At 37.7% G+C, this 25,526-nt stretch overlaps 1 protein-coding gene across 1 annotated transcript in view; it reads left to right on the top strand.

Moving 5' to 3' along the window:
* Positions 1-833: 833 nt before the first annotated feature.
* LOC108708487 (glypican-6) overlaps positions 834-25,526 on the top strand; it is a 644,360-nt gene continuing 619,667 nt past the window's right edge. The window contains exon 1 of the mRNA XM_041582431.1: positions 834-1,968. Within this exon, the coding sequence (XP_041438365.1) occupies positions 1,815-1,968 (154 nt within the window). The 5' untranslated portion in view covers positions 834-1,814. The remainder of the gene's footprint in view (positions 1,969-25,526) is intronic.

The raw sequence follows: 25,526 nt of genomic DNA, 5'->3' as shown, positions 1-25,526 counted from the left end.
AGCAGCTGAAATGTATATTAAATGTGAAATGACAGGTAGGAATGAGTTAGGGCTGCAGACACAAGCTGGTTGATTCCAAACTGCATGTAACAATGCAATGAGTTATTGCCTATGATTAACACTTGTGCTTACACCTGCACCCCATGAAAGGAGCATGCTTGTTAGAGGCCGGTACTTCACACCGAAAGATAACACAGTTCTGTGCCTCTGTAAGTGGTTAATGAGAGTCACTTGATTAAGCTGCAGTGAAACAGCTGTTTGGATAAGGCTACCTGTAAATTGTAATAAAAATGTAATTGTCTATACTTTATATTATTGTTGGGGTGGAAATGCCTTTAGTTGTCTCAGATCAGATTCTGGTGTCTTTACATTTGTATTGTCACTGTCAGTAGCCAATGAATTGCACAATATCGACAAATAATAAACATAGTACCATAATAACATAGTAACTTAGGTTGAAAAAAGACACACATCCATCAAGTTGAACCTTTTAACTCTTTCTTTTTTTTTATCTCCCAGAGGAAGGCACAAAACCCCATCTCAAGTCTCTCCAATTTGCCTCTGAGGGGGAAAAAATTTCTTCCTGACTCCAAAATGGCAACCGGACTAGTCCCTGGATCAACTTGTACTATGAGCTATCTCCCATAACCCTGTATTCCCTCACTTGCTAAAAAGCCATCAAACCCCTTCTTAAAGCTATCTAATGTATCAGCCTGTACAACTGATTCAGGGAGAGAATTCCACATCTTCACAGCTCTCACTGTAAAAAAACCCCTTCCGAATATTTAGGCGGAACCTCTTTTCTTCTAATCGGAATGGGTGACCTTGTGCCAGCTGGAAAGACCTACTGATAAATAAAACATTATTATATGATCCCCTTATAGATTTATACATAGGTATATCTCTCCTTAAGCGCCTCTTCTCTAGTGTAAACATCCCCAACTTGGCCAGTCTTTCCTCATAGCTAAGATTTTCAATACCTTTTACCAGCTTAGTTTCCCTTCTCTGTACCCTCTCTAATACAATAATATTCAATCTCCCATAGAAGCTGTCAGACCATGGAATCCCTGGCCCTAACCCCACAATAAAAGGGAGAGAGGATACTGTTTGCAAAGCTCCAGCCAGAGCTACTCTATTTTGTCTCCGGGGAGAATATTAATGACATCAAACACTCTTCTGTTGCAGCTTCTTTTCACGTGCAGTTGCCAGCGTGAGACAAACGCCTGATGTACTGAATATACAAGCATATGTGCATGTAGGGAAGCTCCCTGGTGCCAGGACGTGTTCAGCACTGCTGAGAATCCACTCCAGATTTCCCTGGTAGCCTGGCTGCTCCTGGATCGCAGCAGAAAGATGTGCTGTGTGTCTCTTTGCCTGTCTCAGTCCAGGATTTCTTGCCTTCCAGTGTGAGGAGACAGTGGCAGCTGTGCTTAGCTCAAGTTCCCCATGCTCTTCTCACTGACCAGACACTGTCTGACTGCCCGGGCACATTCACACCTTGGCTCTGGCATCAGCCGAGCTCCTCGCAGTATCCATGCCTGATTCTGCCAATGTGCCGCACAGAGTCCATGTTAGGAATAAGCATCAGATTCCTGGATGAGCCTCTGTATAGTGAAAACTTTTTCCTCTCTGCACTTAGTGGAAAAGGAGCATAGGGGGCGCCTTTCTCTCATCTCCTGCACTTAAAGGGGCTTTAAATTCTCCTTTGGGTTTGGGGGGCATTTTTTTGGCATCGCAGTGGAAGTACCTTACTGGGATATATTCTAGGATTGCGTGTGGAGGAATTGTCCCTTTGGATTATTGTCTTTAGCAGCATGTTTGGGATGGAGCCGGTGCTGTGCTGGGGAGCAGTGCTGCTGTCACTTTGCACCGGAGCTGATGTGAGAGCTCGGAGCTGCAGTGAGGTGAGGCAAGCGTACAGTGCTAAGGGATTCAGCCTGGCCAGTGTCCCCTACCAGGAGATAGCAGGTACCGCTCAGCTTTCATTCCTCCTTAATGCTCTAATGATTCATCTTTGCTTTCTTTTCTGCTCTGTTTGCATTTTACATCCCAGGGGATATACTGTACCAACCAAGTACAGCTCTACAACTGCAAAGTCGCACGATGGACATCCCTACACTTAATTAACCCAGCTGGGTCTCTTGTTATTAATAGAGCTCTGTTTGTGTTATTAATTGCTCATGAGAGATTGTTAGTAAATACTGTGCAATGCATTGTTGGTATCCCAGCTAAAGGGAGAGAGTGTTGTACTGGGAAAGCCGGCTTGTGCGGCCAATTATACTTTCATAAATAAAGCTGGAGGTGCTGTGGGGAAACTCAGCCCACTTACTGGTTGCATAGAGTTAGCAATCAATTCTTTACCTCCATTCAGTGGTTTTATTTATTTATTTATTTATTTATTTTTTAGCTACTGAACGACTCATTTCATTTTTCTATTGGTGGAACAAAAACCGTGTCACCTATTTCCACCTTTGTCTCATAGAACTTTTTGCCTCATAGGCTAATTTCTGCGTGCAGCACACCATCATCATTGACTGTCATGTTCTCAGATAGGGTTATGCCATCTACCCCCGAGGCAAGATACTTCTGAAGTCTCAAGTAAAGACATTTCTCTAGAATACATTATTCAGGATTTCTGTTCCCATGCTGTGTGGTGGCTTTGTGGCATAAGCTATTTCCTCCATACAGGACTTACTTGCTTACTTTTTTAGGTGGAAGGAACACATAACCCCTAGATAAATGTGCTGGGGGACTAACATACACTAGTTTGATACCTGAGCAAGACTAGAATAATCCAACTCCATAAATGTATTACCATCTTTACCTTGTCGAGGCCCTGCCATCCACTCACATTATTGAGAGCAGAATGAAATGAGTCTGAGGGGGATTATCCTTTTGCTATAAATGTCTTCTGACTCTCAGCATGTTTAACTGTTGCTTTTACTTCCATTGCCCAGAAATCATAGATCTGCTGCAAGCTTTTCTCTGATACACAGTGGTGTGGCTCTGTACCTGGAATTCCACGGTCTGACAGCTTCTATGGGAGATTGACCAGTTTTATATTATTTGTTGATATTGTGCAATTCATTGGATACTGACAGTGACGAGACAAAAATAAAGACACCAGAATCTTATCAAACACAACTAAAGGCATTTCCACCCCAACAATAATATAAAGGATACAAAATAAAAATTTTATGACAATTTATAGGTAGCTTTATCCAAACAGCTGTTTTGCTGCAGTTTATTCAGGGGTCTCTCATTAACCACTTACAGAGGCACAGAACTGTGTTATCTTTCGGTGTAGTATCGGCCTCTAAGGGTAGGACTACATGCACATTTTTGGCTTGATCCGACACGCTGTGACAAAACGCCTGCAACAAGTCGCATGCGACATAAATAAGGTAAGTGAATGTATTGTCGCATGGTGTCGCAGCGTTGATCCGACGCGACACAGCCGCAGCGTGTCACGTCGGATCAACTTCCATGTAGCCCTACCCTTTACATGCATGCTCCCTTCATGGGGTGCAGGTGTAGGCACATGTGTTAATCAATTACATGCAGTTTAAAATCAACCGGCCTATGTCTCTAGCCACAACTCATTCCTTCCTACATTGGTAATGTTGTAATCTAGGTTATGACTTTATTCAGGGGATAATTACTTTCGAGCCACTGAGTATGAATGTGTTAATTGGTTTCTGAATATCATATTGTTTAGATATGCCATTAGTTTTCGTGATTAGACAACGCATGGTAGCTATAGATCTCTGCTCACGTCTGTTCCTTGTGATAGCTATTTTCTTCCCCTATGAATTGCAGTAGATTGTGTTTGCCACTTTACGATATGAATATGCAACATACGGTACTGGAAATAAAGATAATGGATAATAAGAGCCTGAGGCTAGTGTATGTAGCAGAAAGTATAAAGAGGAAAAATGTAATCTGATGGGGACCAATAACAAATAGTTACGTTGAGGTATATATATATATATATATATATATATATATATATATATATATATATATATATATATATATATATATAATATATATATATATATATTTACATACACATGGGCTATTGCATAGCATAGATGAAATTGTCAGCTTCAGCTTTTCTTGGTGAGTTGTTAATTAAAATCATGGAATGCAATTGCTAATCTGCTAAACAGGTAACTATGGGCGGGGGAGACTAGGGAAGGCCACTTACCTGGTGCAGAGCTTATTGACATAACATGCACATTTTATGGTCCCCAGACAAACAAATGATCATAAAACAACTCCGTGGACAAAGCATAGCTGGGTAGGGTGGTTATACTAGGACCTACACATCTCTTGCTCCCCTAACATTTCAAATGAGGCACAGTGTGGACCTGAGCACACAAGAGTACAAATTCAGTGCCTACTTCATGCTTAAATCTTAAAACACCAAGAACAAAATATAAGTGCAGAACCAGCTGCATATTTAATGGCCCTAGTATGTATCTGTTCTGATGCAGTACTGCCTTCATATTTAATGCCCCTAGAATGCATATCAGTATAAAATCGGTGTTTACTGCCCCCATATACAGAGAAGCAAATCTGCTTTGTCTACTACTCATATTTAACACCCCAAACACATAGCAATATAAATACAGTTCTGGCTATATATTTAATGCCACAGAACACATGACAAAAAACACAGAGCTGCTTCTCTTACAGCCCAATCTCACGCCGTCCCCTCCCCTCTGCTTTTCTCATAGCCCGATGTCTCTCAGACCACTCTCATCCCCCTTCTCCCCACTGCTTCTCTCACATAGAACTATGAGGCTATTTCTAATATCCTTATATTTTACAATAGACTTAACCTTATTTATTTTAATAAACAAGTTTCAGTGAGTTAATCCTGTCAATTATGTAGTGAATAAAGCACCCCCTCTTGTAAATTATAAGGATATTATAAGTTACCGAGGCGTTTTATGACCATATTAAAACACAAGGCCGAAGGTAAACATGAGGTAACTTCTAGTATTCTAATATCCTCATATTTTGCAAATGGGGGTACTTTATTTATTATAATACACAAATTTCAGTGAGTCATGTGACAGGAATGACATCAGAACTCACTGTTTATAAGGATATTATTTACAAGATATTCATTGCTTTTGTGTATTATATACTTATAATACACAAAAGCCATGAATATCTTGTAAATTATATCCTTATAAACGGTGAGTTCTGATGTCAGTTCTGTCACATGATTCACTAAAACTTGTGTATTATAATAAATAAAGTACCCCCAGTTTCAAAATATGAGGATATTAGAAGTTACCTCGGCGTTCCATGACCTGTATAAAAACACTCGGCCTTTGGACTTGTGTTTTTATATGGCCATGAAACTCCTCGGTAACTTATAATATACTTATATTTTACAAGTGTGGGTACTTTATTCACTATATATAATACACAGAAGCCATGAATATCTTGTAAATGATATTCTTATAAACAGTGATTTCTGATGTCATTGGTTATAAACTGTGAATTCTGATGTCATTTCTGTCACATGACTCACTAAAACTTCTGTATTATAATAAATAAAGTACCCCAGTTGCAAAATATGAGGATATTAGAAGTTACCTCGGCGTTCCATGACCTGTATAAAAACACTCGGCCTTCGGCCTCGTGTTTTTATATGGTCGCGACCTCCTCTGTAACTTATAATATCCTTATATTTTACAAGAGGGGGTACTTTATTCACTATATATAATACACAAAAGCCATGAATATCTTGTAAATGATATCCTTATAAATGGTGATTTCTGATGTCATTTCTGTCACGAGTCACTAAAACTTTTTTATTATAATAAATAAAGTACCCCAGTTGCAAAATATGAGGATATTAGAAGTTACTGAGGCGTTCCATGACCTGTATAAAAACACTCTGCCTTCGGCCTTGTGTTTTTATATGGTCGTGGAACTCCTCTGTAACTTATAATATCCTTATATTTTACAAGAGGGGGTACTTTATTCACTATATAAACAGTGCTTAGAAATGTCATCTGTTATAATTGGAGCTTAGTGTTGTCATTGTTGTCACTGAACTGGACTGTGTCTTATTATGAATAAAGTATCCACTGTTGACTTTTAGACTCAAGCCTATTTTCTCAAAATTGGACCATTTTTTACAGCCTTCACTCCAGGCTGATGATACAAAGCATTGATATGCTGGAGTTCTCTGTGTGAGGCATATTTATTAGGGCTAAAATGGCATTTAGATTCATTTGCATAGAACCACCTAGCTTTCAGATGTTAAGGGGCAGATTTATCAAAGGTCGAAATGCAAATTTGAATTAAAAAAATTGAATTTCAAGATAATTTTTGTGTACTTCGATTAGGGAATAGTCCAAATTCGATTTGAATTTTAAAAATATTCGAAAATTTGAATATCGAAATTTATCATGTACTGGACTTCAACCATTTGCCATCTAAAACCTGCTGAATTGCTGTTTTATCCTATGGGGGACCTTCTAGAACCTATTTGGACTTTGAAAAATCTAAATTTCTTTTTTAGGAAAAACTTCAAATTGTACGATTTGAATGCGCTATTACTTTGATTTGTACGATTTTCGATAGAAAACGCACCTATTCGGCCAAAAAAAACTTTGATCTAATTTCAGTTGGTCTTTTTAAGTTCAAATTTCGAAATTTTTAAAATTCGAAATTCGACCCTTGATAGATCTGCCCTTAAATGTGTGATTTGTTGATCCGTTTCTTTTTTTTTTTTTTTACAATGTACAGGTATGGGACCTGTTATCCAGAATGCTCGTGACCTGGGGTTTTCGGGATAACAGATCTTTCCTGAATTTGGATCTTCATACCTATCATGTTAACTTTAAATAAACCCAATTGCCTGCTTTTGCTTCCGATAAGGATTTATTATATCTTAGTTTGGATCAATTACAAGGTGCTGTTTTATTATTACAGAGGAAAAGGAAATACATTTTTTTTTTTAAATCTGGATTATTTGGATAAAATGGGAGACAACCTCTCTGTAATTCAGAGCTTTCTGGATAACGGTTTTCCGGATACAGGATCCCATACCTGTATAATTATTAGACCCCTAAATGTTGTCAAAATAAGGGAGAACTACAGTTGACCATACATTATAAGACCTGCTTTTTGGCAAGGTTGCCAAACGAGTAAATCTTCCCCTGATATGCCCACTAAAGGCAACAATGGGAATAGGGCCACGTTAATGTGCCAATGGGAAAATCAAACCTGGCCGATTTTTGGGGCCCTATACATGAGCAGCCACAATTATTCAAAGCACCAGTGAAAACGGCAGCCTCAGTTTTTTTTTAAATGCCAGTGCAGTCAAGTAGCTGTGAGTTACAGTTCAGCAACCTCTCATAACTTGCATGATTTCATAATAGCAGCAACAGTTGATATAGGAGAGCAAATTGATGAAACTGGGCACTCTGGGCACAGTTTCACAGGGGATTTAATGCGTGCAATTTGTATATGGGAAAACATTCCAAATAAATGTAACGAGAACTGCCAAGCTCATTAGGGACATCCCATGCCTTAAAAGAAGTATGGAAAGATCTCCCCAAACCAGCCATTCACACACTTCACTCCTTATCGATGCATCCACAAAAACTCTGTGTCCGGCTGTGTCCCCCCCCCAATGTTCCATGCTGCTCAAGATCACTCTCTGCTTGTACTGGGAGGTTACAAAGATCGTGCTGTGTTCCACTGTTGCTGAACTGTAACACGCAGCTACTTGACTGCACTGGCATTGTACAGTAATGAGAGGTTGCTGAACTGTAACTCAAAGCTACTTGACTGCACTGGCATTTAAAAAACAAAATTGAGGCTGCTGTTTTCACTGGTACTTTGAATAATTGTGGCTGCTAATTGCACTAGCATTTTGAACAACTGCGGCTGCTTATTGATTTTTTTAGGAACTGTTTGAGGGCTCCATTTCTTGCTGAGGAATTTTGAAAACATTTTTATATTAATTTTATTAGATGCTTTTGAATTTTGAGGGTTTTATGAATTATTTTTAATGTGTATGAATTGGTAGACTGGCCAGCCTCCCTAAGGGCTCTTACATACGGGCGGTTTTTCCTGCACTCCCCTTTATTGCGCTTTCTTTCATTCAGCTGCAGGTGAGCGCAGGAGTAGACAAACTCAATTATTGTGAAGGGGTCTGTACTTAGAAAGACTCATGTATACGCTGAAAGCAGGTGAAATGCAACATGCTGCGTCCCACCTGCGCTCAACGCATACATGCGTCTGTGGCTGAACAGAAGAAAGTGAAATGCAGGGGAGCGCTGGAAAAACCTCCCGTTTGTAAGAGCCCTTAATGTCCTCCATAAATCCCCATTATATTTTCTCCTAAATCATAGCCCGTGCGTTGGGCTGCTAGGTGTAGAGGCCGACTCGTATGATTGTCACATTGCAAACTTAATGTATTCATATTTATACGTTACGCAGCTGCTCAGATACCAGTGCAATCTGAGACACATTTTAATAATCAGCCCTGCAGCATCAACCTCTTTGAGAGAGGAACCTCATTTTCTGCTTGATGATTTCCAATGGTCCTTATGCTTAGCTTGCCATACTTCTGCCCAGAACATTCTGAATATGTGAGTGTCACTGACACTCAAAGAATGTGCTAACAAGGTCTAAGATATTTCTGTGCACTAGTTTCAAGGCATACATCGTTACTGTTAAATGCTAATGCTGAACTTCTAGGTTAGTGCAGATTCAACATATAAAATACAGCATTTCCAGCCATATTTATCTTTGAGCAATGGCTACATACCCATTAAATCCTACATAGGGTCATATAGTAAATTTTGAGCTGAAGATTTCATAATGTTACTATATATTGATGAAAAAATGTTAAGAACCTATATTCATTATTCTTATTCTGTACGAAACTGCATAATTAAAACAAACTTTATTATGTGATAAAAGTAAATAAAAACATGTGGGAGTCAACTTGCAGGAAGGGCTGGATACCCAGATCCTGAGGTGGAGGGTAGGCAACTAATGTGAGGAAAGCGAGAGTCAGGATAATTAATGATCAGTCCAATGATCCAATGAGGAGACTAGAAGGATTAGTAACCCTGAAGGCCTCCTTGCAAGTTTTGAGGTCATGAGGTTTATTTCATCCTGGGCACTATCTGCAAGGTTTTTGAATGTTTCCTCTGGCTTTTCTGGTTTCCTCCCACACTCCAAAAACATACAGACAGGTTATTGGATCCTGATAAAACCACGCTGGGATAGGAACTTTAGATTGTAAGCTCCAATGGAGCAGGAATGATATGTAACCTCTGTAAAGTACTGTTGAAATGTGTCAGAGTTATGTAAACAACACAAAATACAAAAATTCTTAACTGATTTTTTCCAGAATCAAAGGGGCAAATTTACTATGCGCCGAAGCGCCTAACGCTAGCGTCAATTCGCTAGCGTTGGGCATTTTCGTTACTTCACAAATTCACAAACAGACGCTGGCGTAACTTCGCTTGTGTAACTTCGCACCCTTACGCCTGGCGAATTTGCACAATGGACGTAACTACTCAAATTCACTAACGCGCGCATTGTTCCGAACGCTACCTTTTACACTAGACTTCCTTCGCCACCTCAGACCAGACGAAGCGCAATAGAGTAGATAGGGATTTCTTCAAAAAAAGTTAACATTTTTTCTAAGTCCCAAAAAACGCTGGCGTTTTCTCTATATTATGGGTGATAGGCTGAAAAAGATCGAAAATTTTTTTGGGTCTCCCCTCCTTCCCCCCTACATTTCCTAACTCATGGCAACTTACCTATACAGTGGGCACATGTGTAGGGCAAAATAAAAATGTATTTGATGTTTTGAAGGTTTCCCAGCCATTTGTAGTGCTGCTACATATTCCTCCATTGAAATTTGAATTTGGCGCCGTATGCAAATTAACCATCGCTAGCGTAACTTTGTTTTGCCTAGCGAATCAACGCTAGCGCAACTTCGCAAACTTACACTACCCCTGAGCGCAACTTTGGATTTTAGTGAATTTGCGAAGCGCTGGCGAAACTACGCCTGGCAAAGTGCGGTGAAGTGCGGCGAAGTTACGCAACTACGAATCTTAGTGAATGTCCCACAAAGTACTTTTTAAATAGGTGTCTATTTAGTTTCGGTGTAGTTTGCCAAGCAATATTATAATGACATGAAACTGTAGTGAAGTGCTTGGTATCCCAGCTCTGCATTGGGCCTCTTTGTTCCTCTTTATTGTGATGCCGGGGGAGGGCACACCTGACATCTGTTCCCTGAAACGTTATTTCCATATAGATTTTCTAAAGAAACGAACTTGCTAATTTTGCACTAAGTTTATTTCTGGAATCATAAGACTTCCTGTGAAAAATACCCCCTGCTTGGAGAACATATTGATTCAATGCAGATTACGAATGTGAGGTTTAGCTCATGCTAACAGTCCAATTAACTGGGTTAGCAAATGTTCATAATACTGTTCTGTTGGAAAAGTTATCATTTTCCGAAACGAATATTAGCCGTGTCATTTTTTTTCTTATCTCAAGCAAATTTCTAGCAGTGGTTAAACGTAACTCTGACTTTTTATTACTAAAGACAGCTGCAATTTTACTACTTCCATTTCTGCAACTTTTTTTTTAATTGAGAAAACCTAAAGTGAGCTATGAGAATCATACGTTTGTACAAAAACGCTGAAGTTTGCAAAGTGCTCTACCTGGTCAAAAAGTTCCACAGCCCGCGCCCACAAGCCTTTTATTATAAAGTAAAAAGATACTTTATCTTCTTGTATTTCTTGTGTTTGTTATTTTTACTTTTTCCTGCCTTTGCACAGATCCTCGTCTATTTGCAGCTGCCTTGTAGTTTTTCTCAGCTGAGATATTTTCTGCAGCCATCATTTTAAATCTGTAAATGGGATCTGCTGTTTTTCATTTCTCGCCTTGGGTGTTGTTAGAACTAAGCCCATGCACCTTGCCAGCTAGGACACAACTGAAGCAGACAATGATCCCATGCATGTTATTAGCAAAGGGTGCAGCTATGTGACAGGTTTGATTTCAGGGGACTGAGTGGCAACAAATAATAGGGAACAACACATTCATTTTTGTAATTGTCCTTTATCAATTATTTATGTAATGCTGACATATTCCACAGCGGTTGTACATCATTCACATTAGTCCTTGCCTCAGGGGAGCCTACAGTTTGAGATCCTTATCTTATACACATACACACACTATCAGTTTTATTAGCAGCCATTTAAACTTCTTTAACCTTTTTGGTATGAAGTACCCAGAGGAAACCCACAGAAGCACATCGAGTACATACATTCTCCTTGTAGTTCTGTGGCTGGAATCGAACGTAGGACCCCAGCATTGTAAAGCTAATCAGTATTCCACTTTCGGAGGATTTTCAGGGGAATGAAATAAAAGTCGGTGACAGAAAAACGGAAAAAACTATTCGCAATGAGAATGGTTATGCCTTTGCGTGATCAAATTTTGCTTTGTGCGAATTTAATATAGCTAATATTAGCTAATATAGCTAGCTAAAGCTAGAACGACTGTAGCTAAATAGTGTCAAACATTTCCACCTCTTTGGGACATTTGACTTTTTGAATCTAAACATGTGGCAAATCCAATCCTTAACCCAGTCTCCATGAACATCTACTAGGATGCAAGCTCAGAAAGTTACTGCAAATTAGTACTGTATATGGTCTCATTACAGTTTTTAAACAGTACATGTGTGTTGTAGAATGTGAAAATCCTGTACGAAATGAAAGTTGGTCTTCGTATCCGGTAACATAAATCCAGAATGAGGTTTTAATATGTGCACATACTTTGCATCGGTTATACTGTTTTAGTGTTAATTCTATTGTAAAGTGATATTAATAACCAGCGAACGATACTCCACAGTTCGTGCCGCTTCGCTCCACTTCGCGCCACTTCACCAGACGTAAATTTGTTACCACTATGGTAATTTGTCTTTGTAGCTGAACGCTGCCGAAGTTTTGTTAGTGTTAATTCGTCCGCACGAGCATTTCATATCGAACTTTCATTAGCATTCGTTGTTGCCTGGCGAAACTTTGTTAGTGCTCTTACATCAATTTGAATAGGGCGGGTACATATAGGTCGTAAAGACGTCTTTATTAGAAATGATGGTGCAAATGCTTGACGTGGCCACTTATTATTACAAATGTCCAAGGAGGCAAAATAAAAAAATAAATGCCCTAGACATGACTCCACCCTAAAACAAATGTGGCATGCCTCTCAAATTGGTTAAAAAAAATGAACACACATAGTTAGAACTTTTGAAGACAATCCCGCTTTAAAATATGAAAAAACACCAGCGTTTTTTAGAACTTTTATGACTTTTCAGCTTACAGGATATGATGTCACTGACATAAGATTGAGGAGGATGTAGCTTCATCTTATCAGTGCGCCAGGTCTAAGCCGGCGAAGGAAACTCTTTGCAGAGTATTGACCATTCGTCTGAGTGAAAATTCATCTGGCTATGGGGCACGTAACTGCACTAGCGACGGTCTCTTTGTCCACTACGCCTGTTAATAAATATGCGATGTGCCTGTGAATGGTATTTCTGGCGAATTTTCACTAGTGACTGCCACTTTGTCCTTTAGTAAATCTGCCCCTATGTCTGTTACTATGTCTGTGCCAAGGGATGTGATGTCAGCATATATTCTAAATAACAGAATTACAACTATATGCAACTATGGGAGCTGTTTTTCCAGATAAGGGATCTTTCCATAATTTGGATCACAATTCTTTTGTATAAACATTGATTAAACCCAATAGAGTTATTTTGCCTCCAATAATGATTAATTGTGTCTTAGTTTGGTACTGTTTTATTATTACAGAGAAAATTTAAATATTTGCCTTAAATGGAGTCTATGGGAGATGGCCTTCCTGTAATTTGGAGCTTTCTGGATAACAGGTTTCCAGATAACAGATCCCATGCCTGTGTTAACATGGGTTCTATGTATATATATTATATATTATATATATATAATAGAGCAGAGCCTTAGACCTCTGGCTTGCAGTGGATATTATGTTGCTAAAGCATTTAATACAGTATCACACAAGGTTATTGATTAAATTTTAAAAAAATTGCCTCAAATATACTACATGTACTGTGGGTAGAAAACTATCTGTGAGATATATTACAAAGAGTGGTGATAAGATTAATGGTCCAATAAGAAAATTATTTTTTGTGGGACTAGGGTTAGTGGAGTACTGTGGGCTCTGTCCTTGGTCCATTGATTTTTAATTTATTTATAAATGAACTGAACAACCTGGAGCAATACTGCCTGAAAGAATAGGCCAATATGCTTAATTATAAAACAAAAATTGGTATGTCATTTTCGTCAGTATACAGTTATTATATTACATCTGCATTGCCTGCTTGAAGGTAGCCTACTCTTGACTCTTCAGTAAGAATGTGCAATCTTTCTTCTACTAGTGGATGAGGTTGTTCAATTGTTTCCATGTTCACAAAAGCAAAATATGCATATTTGTGCAAAGGAAATATACTGTTGTTGCTGTAGAGCTGAATACTTATGCAGGCATGCTTATTTTATTTTTCAGGTCATAGTACTCACTGCAAGAAAGAAGAAAGGAAGCTATTAACAAACAAGCAGGTTGATGGAAGTACTTGACACTTTATATGAATATGTCAATATATCTATTGAGCTTGTAATTGAAAGTAAATTTGAATTAGAAAATCTTATTGAGTTCTGCTTGAACTCGTGATATTAGTGGTGCATACTTTTCTTTGAATTGTTGCTAAGTATACAGTAACTTGGGACTAAGATAAATGTAGTGTTATTTTGCCAGCATATTTCAGACTTTTATCTCTTGATTAACAGCCATGTACCTTAAAGCATAAATGTCCCCATACAAGTACAGAGAGTCCCCGGGTTATGTACGAGATAGGGTCTGTAGGTTTGTTTTTCAGTTGGATTTCTATGTTAATTGAAACATTTACTTATTAAATGCAACTTAGACCAATGCCCGGGACAGGTGGTTTATTAAAGCTAAATGCTAATAAAGGCCAAGCAAACCAAAGTATGTTACTGTAATAGCCTCTGTATGTAAGTGTGAGTTGTACATAAGTCAGGTGTAAATAACTCAAGGACTCCCTGTACACGTTTGTACCTTTTGACTCTCATATCCCCATTCCATTTAAATCAGAATATCACAGGACTTCTTTCATAATACAAAAGGGATTTATTCAATGTTTCAGCCCTTAAAATCGGGTCATCTTCAGGAAATGCATATATATATATATATATATATATATATATATATATATATATATATATATATATATATATATATATATATATATATATATATATATATATATATATATATATATATATATATATATATACTGTATATATATATGTGTGTGTGTATGTGTGCTTTTCTATACGTCACTGTGAATATGTGGCTTATTTGTGAATGAATGTAATAGTAATAATAATTTTTAAAATCCAACAATTAGTCTGTGTCTGTAATATTCTTTTACAGGGAATCCCAACAGACAGCTATTAGTTTGCCAAAAATGATACTACATACATATTAGATCCTTATCACTAGTATGTTTTTCTGTGTATTTGTGCTATCACTCTATTGAATGGGTGAATACCTGCAGTCGAAAGTCTAACGTCCAATTCTCCAAATATTTTGTATATCTAACATTTATAAAACTGCTAATTAAAAAAATCTCTTAGGGGCAGATTTATCAAGGGTCGAATTTCAAAGTTAAAAATACTTCGAAACTCGACCATCGAATTGAAATACTTTGACTTCGAATATCGGGTATCGATATTTGGGTATCCTGCGGTCGAAGTAAAATCTTTCGATTGAACGATTAAATCCTTTCAATCTAAGGATTTCAGCGATCGATCGAACGATTTTACTTCCAAAAACTTCGAAAAATGCTCTAGAAGGTCCCCATAGGCTAACATAGTACTTCGGCAGGTTTAATTTGGCAAAGTATTGAAGTCAAAGGTTTTTTTAAAGAGACAGTACTTCGATTATCGAATGGTCGAATATTCAAACGGTTTTAATTCAAATCAAAGTCGAAGTTGTAGTATCCTATACGATGGTCGAAGTATCCAAAAAATTACTTTGAATTTCAAATTTTTTTTACTTCAAAAATTCCCACGAATTCCCTTGATAAATCTGCCCCTAATGTTTCTGCTGTATTTTTTTTTAAATAATTTTGGAGAAATGCTGCCAGATGTCCTTGTCAAAAGTTCTGTTTCTTCAGAAAAATCCATAATAAATTAGTGAGGAGGAGATTTCTGAATGATGTAACCTAGGTCTGTTATAGCTCATGATAACTTTTGTCATGTCACCCTGAAAATCTGTAATTGAATACAGTACAATTTAGCATACTTGTTTTGTCTCTGAAAGGAAAACTATACCCCCCAAACAATGTAGGTCTCTATTAAAAGATACTGAGTAAAACAGCTCATGTGTAAAACTCTGCTTCATGTAAATGAACCATTATCATAATAATATACTTTTTTAGTAGTATGTGCCATTGGGTAATCATAAATAGAAAATTGCCATTTTAAAAAATAAGGGCCACCCCCTGAGATCGTAAGATTCACTGTGTACACATACAAACCACATGTAAGGTCACATGAGCCAATTAACAGACAGAGTTCTGCCTTTTGCTTCCTCACTTCTTCCTGTTACAGTTAGTGTTGTAGTATTTCTGGTCAGGTGATCTCTGAGGCAGTACAGATAGAGTCACGAAATGGTGGTTCAAGGCAAGAGATGTAAAAGGGCAATATTTATGTAAATATATATTCCAGTTTGGTAAGATTCTTTAATATGTCATTCCATTTGATATAAACTATCTGTTGCTTAAGTATTCATTTTGGGGGTATAGTTTTCCTTTCCTAAAACATCACATTTTAATTTCAATTAATTTATTACATATATTCCAATTCATAGACAATTATTACAATTTATTTACATTAGTCCCTGCTCTAGTGGAGCTTACAAGTCTCTATAACATTCACATACAGTATGGGTTATTTTATCAGGTGTGTTTTTGGAGTTTAGGAGAAATGTGGAGGTAACACATGCAGACATGGGGGGAACATACAATCTCTTTTGCACCTCTGTCCTGCCCCAATATATCAAAACATATGAATAACTTTTAGATCATTTTAGAAATGTATAAAGAATATCCCACTGTGATTCATAAACAGACTTATCCTCAAAATAAATACAATACATTGAAGAATTTTGTGAACTGATCGGTGTGGTTTAAACGTTTCTTTTAGTCTTGCGGCAGTACAAATGCTGGTGGTTAAAATCTCTGTTAATTTAAAATAATCAGGATTTTCCAAGCTCCCTTTCACTTTTGAGTATACTTGATTCTTTTTAGATCTTGTCTTAAAATAGCTTGTAAATACAACTTGTAAAACCCATATGTGCCCAGTAGGAGGCTCTGTAGTGTAGCTGAAATGAGTGCTGCTCTACTGTTTTCTATATATTAATCTGGTTACTGTACAACTGATCTTCACTGTTTGTGACAGAAACAGTTTCAAGCACAAAAACAAAATATATGCAGACGGAATATAGTTCAATATCTCTCAATCAATGCGGGGCCTATCAAAGAAGCAGTGAGTATTAAAAAAAAATTGGTAAGACCATGATTTTATAATAATAATAATATAATCTATATCTATTACCCCTGCATACGCACATATATTATCATAAATGATAGTTTCTGTTAGTAATCAGAAATCTGCTGCACAATAATTACAATAGTATGTGTCCATATATTTGTTTAATTCACTACTAAACAAGTAACTAACACGTTTCAGTCCAGAAAATAAACCAAAGAGTCTGATTCACCTTCCTTTTACTAGCTTTTTATGATTTTACTACATTTTTATAGTTTTTATTATGGGTGCTCATATATAGCCAAGCATATGACTGCTGAACTTTTACCTGAATTCACTGATGTTATTACCCTATCAGTCTTCTCTGTTTTTGCTTGCAGAGTGTTGCAGGTTAGAATATGAGTCAGGGTGATATATCTCCAATTCATGCAGCCAGTTAAGGGTGCTACATCTTTACCCTGGCCTTTGCAGGAAGATAGCTGAAGGTTGTGTGCGCTGATGGTGCTTCTTTTTTCTGAGTGGATTATAATTCCTCATCACTGGTTTTTCTGAAGCAAAGCTATTTACTTGGAATAATGGTTTTTGGCAACAGCTGATTTACCCCTGGGTGTTGCTGGCTCAAACTATAAAATGTGAACTGCTGTGATAAGTTTACATAGCCTGTTTATTATGTTTATTATGTCAGCTGGAGAGTGAGACCATATGCAGAAATGAAGCTTAAGGAAATTGTAGAAATAGAAAAATAGTTTTTTTTTTCTTTCATCTCAATATAAGTAAGGTTTACCAACAGCTATTATTATTATTTGAACAGACACGATGAAAGGGTTTTGTGGTTAAAAATGGGGAACTACTACCAAAAACAAATCACTGTTGCTTTGAAGTCCATTTATTGTGTCCCTTTGTTTTGCAATACTCGAAACAGCATCTTAATAAATCCAACATTTGTGAATATAATTACAATTAGCAATTTAAAATCCTCAATTCCAAGGGGCGTTCCCCCTTAATTAAAGTGTACCATTCATTTAACCTGCATAAATTAGATTTACCCTGTAATCACAAAACTTAGTATGCTTTTAAAGAGTGAGCTATTACACAATAATACCAACAATGTGTTCTCAATAATTAATTGTGCATATATCAAACAATAAATGGACTTCAAACCAGTCTTATAGTGATAACTTTTTAGTATTAGTGTGCCCAAATTTCTACTTTACTATTTTTAACTACATTGATTTACTGGATGTGGACCACCTCCATTTTTGCAAATTATTGTGGACCTGGGAATGTACCTGTGCCAATTATTTTGGTTTTCTATTGATTTTGATATCATATACTGTTTACTGTCACTGGTATATTGTTACGAATGGTATCCCAAACCCAGAACAAACCCCAAGTTCCTGGCTTCGGCTCACACTTCCACCTATAACAACCACCTTTCACTTCGGGAGGAGCCCTCTGCTACTCAGGTGCAGCCAGGTCTTATAGTGAGAGGACCAGGGAGAGAGTTCTGGGCAGGCAAGGGAACCAAACGTTTACAGGGAACAAGGAGCATGGTCAAGGGACAGGCAGAGTTGATGATCAAGCAGTGCAGTACAGATTTGGGAGACAATAGCATAGTCAAGGTCCCAAGCCAGGTCAGAACCAACAGTATTGCAGTAGGGAACAGGATCTCAGAAAATGGTCCTCAAACGGCAAAGGTCAGGACAAGCAGCAGACTAGGAATGGTCAGGAACAGGCAATACAAACTAGAAAACACACCTAGGAACTATAAAAAATAAACCATCACTGGGCAGTTGAGTATTTGCCCACAGCCCCTTTAAATATTTGAATTTTGCGCCAAACACGATGACATCAGGCGCATCGCTTGCATTTAACACAGAAGCAGCATGTGCATGCACCATTTGCAGATTGGTGCAGAAGGAAGAAGCGGCGGGTTACCCTGCCGCACCAATGTACCACCCGGTATTCTCACATATATACTTCATGGTAGTTTCAGAAACTTCAAATGTAAATCATATAGATAGTGCTGTGCAGCCATGGGGATAGTTATTGAAGCTGAAATAGGGCATTTGGGCACATATTTACAAAGCAGATAACATATAAGTGGTGTCGAATATAATGCTAGTTGTACTGAACCAGGGCGATAAACAGGATAACAAATTTGGAAGTACTTTAAATATATCACATTACTCCTTTGCAGCACCCTATACATATAGTTAACTCTCAAACAATCCAAATATTTTAAAAAAAAAAGAACTAAACCTAACATTGCAATGTAATTTTTAGTAAGATCATGGTGGACTAATCCCTGCTGTGTTGGTTATTTTATAAACCCCAGTTATATTTTCCCCTTGATCTTTGCGGCCACCATCTATAATGACATCACTTTTACCAGTAACGTGGATATCAGCACTGGCCAAATTTCAGCAGAAGGTTAAGTAATCAGCATTTGATGTGGGGGGTTATGCTGGAGACCCCTGTTCGGTTGCCTGTAACCCTGTACATGTCAATTAATCTCCTGGTGTCCCAGCATATGTAATGGCTGCTTTGTTTGCTGTAAATTGCTTTGTGCGCCTCAATAGAAAAGTGCTCTATAATTGATGTCCCGTTAGTTTATTTCCTGAAAAATAAACAACCATACAAACAACAAACAAACAGGGTTAGGCAACTAAACCCTTTAAGTGGAGGCGAACTTAATTGTGCAAGCTCGTTTCCAAAAAAGTTGAGAGACTGTAAAATGTAGAAAAAAAATGGGATAATTTGCAAATCATGCCTCTTATTGCAGACTCTGGCAATGCAGTGAGCATGCACTGAACAAGACTGAGTAGCTGCTAATAGCCATCCACTAGCCAAGTAATCCAGGCACCCAGGATCCTCAGAAATCAAAAAGCTTAATGGGGCAAACAGAAAAATAGGACTTTGAGCTTTCTGGTATTGCCTAATAATTTCTTTTTCGCTTCTTACATTAAGTACCTGCAAGAACCTACTGCTTTTGTGTAGGGTGAGTTAATAGAAGGTCAATCCTGTGCCTAATAAAGGTTAGGACTCCCCTTTGGCTTCCAAACTGTTTCAGTCCCTCTTGAAATCTTTTTATACAGCAGCTCTGCCATAAATCCCAGTATCGTGAGCTTATGATGTATAGTTTTTGTTTGAACTGTGTCAGGGAAGTGGCAATTCAATTTAAGTGGCAACAGTGTAGTTTTGTGTTTATAGCAATTCTCTGTTTAAATGTTGAGCTGTATCCAGCCGGCAGCATGCCACTAGTTAACAGGAGCAACAAAAATGCCGCTATTTTTTAACCCCCTCCAGTGCAAAAAAGAAAGCCTCAGGCAACAGTCAGGCCAGGATAAGCCCTGTCTGTATTTGTCACTGATGCAGTTTGACTGCTGACGTGATTTTCAAGGCGGCTTATTGGGCGATTTTGGAAATTGAAGCGCCGCAAGTGCATTGCGCTGGTGTTTTCTCATTCAAGCAGGAAGAAGGCAGTTTGGAGGGGGGGTTGTCACCGCACAGAAGAGGCGATTAGTCGTCAGGCGACTAAATCACCCCAAATCTGCCCGTCTGTCCTTAGCCTTAATTATTTTGCTGTTTTTATGACCTATGCACTTGTAATTTAGGCACTGACTGTCTGTTTGGCTTTTTTTAAAACTTAGGGGGTTATTTACTAAAACTCAAATTTTTATTGTCTGGGTTTTTGGGGCAAAAATCAATTGAAATCACAATTCAATTTTTTTGTGGAATGAGATGGAACACAGTGCTCATAGTCCCCTTTTTAACTGCTTGGAAACACCAAAAGTAAAACAACCAAAATGAGTGTGCCTTGCCAGAGTCACAACTGTCACCTCCACATCTGCCATAGGCATTTGATCTGATGAAACCCCAGTGGCGGAACTACCGGGGGAGAAGGGGGTGCGAGCGGGCCAGGGCCTGCACCCCCTCAGGGCCCCCCGGTAGTCCGTTCGCCATTGAAAACTCGGCCAAATGCGTCACGCACCAGGGCCCGCCCCCCTCAACGAACGCTACTGTGAAACCTCACTTAAACACAATTTTAATATTAAACTACAGCTATATAACCACATGCTTCTCTCTTATTAAAGAAGGAGTAAAGCCTAACTAAAGAAGTAGGCTAGAAATCTTGTTGACAAATTTAAAGGCCTGAATTGTTACTACTATAGAGATGGAGCATCCAGGGAACCATCACAAGAAGTGAGATACAAACACTTATCAGTGTAAAACTCTCTTCTATAGACTACTATAGAGATGTCCTACATTTAGGCTGGTTCAATAATTTCAGTACATAAAATATGGCATTTCTACCCATATTCATATTCATCTTTAGGGTTTAGTTCTCTTTTAAAATGAAAGCCAACACAATAGATAAAGACAGAAAAAATAGTGGCACTTTTTATATTTCTCAGATGGGTGCAACAATTCTATTATAGTCTGATTGAAAGAGAAATGTTTCTAAGTTAAACTTTTGAAATGTTATTTAGCAACTGAATAATTGATTTAATTGATTTAATAAATAATAAAATACATTTTTATAGTTACTTAACCCAGGATTCATACAGTTTTGCAAATCAGGTGTTGCTTTGTTTGCTGCTTGTGCTTCTCAATCTAAAAATTGGGAACTTTATACATTTTTCCCGGAAACATGTTGTTATGAAGTTGAAACAAGTTATGCACTTATAAAGTTGAAACGATAAGTTTTAATTTTATTACAAAATTCCTGAACCTTTCTCTCCTCCAAAACTCTTTGCGGTGTCAGATTCCAACACACCTTTGTCTTTAACTGGAGAAGCTGTCACGCTGGGTTTGCAGCAAGTCAAAGACCCAATGGGCTAAAGCATCGGTGTAAAATCTATCACCTGCCTGTGGGGTTTTCCCACCAACCAGCCTGTTGTAATGACTGCAGCTAGAGAAGAAAGCTATATAGAAACAGGCAGGTATAGGCTGGCTGGGAGGCAGGCAAGCCATTAGAATTTCTAAAAAGAACACCATGGGGAATGTTTTCGAGTTAAACTGACACTTTATTGTAAAATATAACAGGAACCTGTCAGGGATGTGTCAGAAAATATCTCTTTAATCTGAGAAATCAATTTCACGGTTCTTAGGAATAACGGTTACAAATAGATATATAATACACTGTGCAAAACAATATAAAATAGAAAGAGGGGAAATAACAGGTGCACATTTTACTTCCATGTGAGTATCTGTCCCTGAGAAATGGAGATACGAGAGAGAGAGATGGGCAGTAGACAAAGTTGCAGCGATGATGTCAATCTTATATAATATAAATGATTCTTGCACAACTGGCATGTGTGGATGCAGAAAATAAGACAAGCCATAAATCATCTCGAGAAATATAAGTACCATTACTTTTTCCTGCTGTTTTAGAGCCTTGGTTTTTTCACATTATTGCATATAAGTAAACACCGTTAGTCCAGTGTCGTCAAACATCGACACTTTACATTGGCATTCTCCCAGAATGATGTCGTTTACACTAAGGGGCAGATTTATCAAAGGTCGAAGTGAATTCGAGGGAATTTTCGAAGTAAAAAAATTTGAAATTCAAAGTAATTTTTTGGAAACTTCGACCATCGAATAGGATACTACGACTTCAACTTCGAATTCGATTCGAAGTTAAATAGTTCGAATATTCGACCATTCGATAATCGAAGTACTGTCTCTTTATAAAACTTCGACTTCAATACTTCGCCAAATTAAACCTGCCGAAGTGCTATGTTAGCGTATGGTGACCTGCTACAGCATTTTTCTACGTTTTTTCAAGTCAAAGTAAAATCGTATGATCGTACGATAAAATTGTTTGAATCGTTCGATTTGAAGGATTTAATCGTAAGGATTTTACTTCGACCGCAAAATACCCAAATTCGATGAAAAAAGTTTGAATTCGATATTCGAATTAGAAGTATTTAAATTTGATGGTCGAATTTCAAAGTATTTTTTACTATGAAATTCGACCCTTGATAAATCTGCCCCTAAGGTTTATGGCACACAAAACAATTTCCCCCTTTTTTATTTTGGAATAACTACTTTCCATCTCTAAAAAAAAAGCTTACAACGGTGGGGGAAAGCTGTCATTTTCACAAATCCAAATTATTTGCTTAAAATGGAGTCAATGGCAGATGCCCTTCCTGTACTTTGGAGCTTTCTGTCTAACTGGTTGCAGAGTAAAGGGATCCCTTAGCAGTATTGATTTTATGAATTGGAGATGCAGTGTATTTTCACCTTAAATGACATGAGTTTTCCTATGTGACTATTACAACTACAAAAATTCACTTGGTTCAAGAATAACTTTATATGGTAGGGTGAATTATTTGCAGTGTAAACAGTGTAATTTAAAAATAAAAAAAAGAAATACATCTTAAAAATCATGACAGAATCTACAATGGATCAAATCCCTAAGGCAACTACTGATGAACAGAGTCGATCCTGGGGTTGCTACCACCAGATGCCACCCTCCCTCTCCTGCTCCTCGCTTAAAAATCTGCGTCAGAGTGGGTCAAAAGGGGGCAGCATCGCTAGTGCATTGAGCTCAATTGTGGCCTTTGTACTAGCAAAGCCGAATTTCGGGTTTAAAACCCGTAAATTTGCCTCTTAAAGTTACAAGAGGCGGCTTTTTGCTGCACCTCGTAACCAGCCGCTTGCTGCTGCCTGAGGCAAGGTTCTCACCTTGCCTCATGACAGGAGCTGCCCTGCTTGTGAACCTGGACAAGTGAGCTAGCTACCTTTGATTGCTATAAAATACAGTCAAGCAATTTGCATAAACTGGGGTCCTTGGGGTGAAGAGCAGTAAAATTCCTTCAGTTTTGCTTTATTCCTTGCTAGTAATATCATTCTGCTAGTCTGCCACTAGCATACAGAGACAGCTTTCTTATACTGTTTTATAAAACAGTTCCAGATCTATTTTTTACACATGCAAGGACTGGGTGTATTGGGCCAAATAGGTTCCCTACAGCAAAAAAGAGTGGCCAAATGTTTGTTCCTAATTTGCTTATATTTTATTGTAATAACAGAGCATTTCCTGCTGTCTAACTACCCTTACATTTTTTATTTCTGTTTTAAATAGCCTTGACTATAACTGCAGCTTTACAACAGGCAAATTACACAGGACACCACGTCTGTTTTTTTAAGCTTTTGTTAAATGAGGGCAGCCTTGGATGGATGGTCATTCCTATTAGATTAATTTACATGCATAACTGAAGCTTCATTTACTAAATATATAAACATTTTGCCAGGTAACTGCACCAAATGTTATTAGCATATCTTTTATATTCATACTATGCATTTGTTTTTAAATGCCTTAATCAGATTTTAATGTCTATTACTTTTGAAGATTAAGAGTTTATTTCCAAAAATGCTGTTGATTCTAAAATATATTCTATCTTTACTTTTGTGGCGGCTGTAATAAACCGATAAGTTTGGAGCGTTGATCAGCATTCATTAACTGTGACTTGCTATAAATAATTAATTGGGGTGACTGAAAACCAAAATATGCGTGCTGCATTGATATGCAAAAGTTCAGAAACGGATGCAGACTCACGGCACTGGTTGCCATGACAATTTGAAAGTGTCCCACTAATAAAGAAGTATTTTTATCAGACCCTGAAATATACAGTTCTACAGAGAATACTGACACTTGTAAGTTAATATTAATTGAAAGACAAAGAAAGGAAATCTTTTTTATAGGAGTGTTATGCCGCCATTTTACTTTTTCCAGGGATCCCATTCATAGGTTTGACTTGCATGCAATGTACACTAAAATAGGAAAATGTTACTATATTGCACGTGCCCAAGCCTACACAAGGGGTCCCTAGGAAATACAAGTAGGATGAGGTGTTTCACATCTATAGAAAGATCCCTGGGCTGGGGAAAAAACTTCTTTGAGGTTTGCCTAACTTAAAGGCACCCCCAACGGAATTAGCTTTTCCTGTTTAATTAATTTATTTAATTAGTTGATTTTGTTTGGTGTTTAACTGTTTAACTGAAAGCAATAACAATCTAATCAATGAATCACTTATCTGAGGATGGAGATTTCTGGCTTCAGCATTCCTGTACTCTTAGCATTTCTTTTCTGGATTTGAAAAGATACGGCTGATATTCTTTTCAAAGTTTTTTTCTAATGCAATCAACACTTTTTCCTCACTGTCACTTATTATTGTTTCCAAGGTGCTGCTGAACAAAAATTCACCTTCAAATGCATTGCAATTATTTTCGATAATAGTATGTGGTTTCTTGCAGTCTTGACAATAAACTCATTAACACATTTAATTCCTTCAATTCCTTTCTGTATTCTATACCATCTAGCATATTTTTCCATTGTGTCTTCAAGTGTTGAAATCAGGCTTATTGTCTTTCCTTAAACAGGTAAAAGCTATGATTGATAGGACCATCAGCTTCTGAAGGTTTCCACAAATCCTGCACCCGCTCTTCCAAAGAAAGGAACTGTTTACAAATAAAGTCTCTTAGAGACTTTTAATACAATAATGTCTTAGTTGGATGCATCTCTATAATGACTGGTGACTAGGCTTTTCATTTTTATTAATTTTATTACTGATTTATAAACCTAGCAAAAGACTGCCTCTGCTCTGTTGACAGTGTACTCTATCTGTTCAGTCATATCCTGGCATAGGCTTTATCATGTATTATTGGGTTGTGAAAAGCAGAACATGGCATTGCCTTTTATGCTGTTTTCGTGATCTTATCTCCTGACATCTTCCTCTTGATCCCCAGAATGGTTAAAATATAAGTTTCTAAAGCTTAGACAAGGAAATAGTATGTTAAATGCTAACGAAGGAAAGAGAAAAACCAGCTGTTGAAAGGGTAGACTTTATA

Source organism: Xenopus laevis, chromosome 2L (assembly GCF_017654675.1).
Source record: "Xenopus laevis strain J_2021 chromosome 2L, Xenopus_laevis_v10.1, whole genome shotgun sequence".
Lineage (NCBI taxonomy): Eukaryota > Metazoa > Chordata > Amphibia > Anura > Pipidae > Xenopus > Xenopus laevis.
This window is presented reverse-complemented; position numbering and strand designations above follow the sequence as displayed.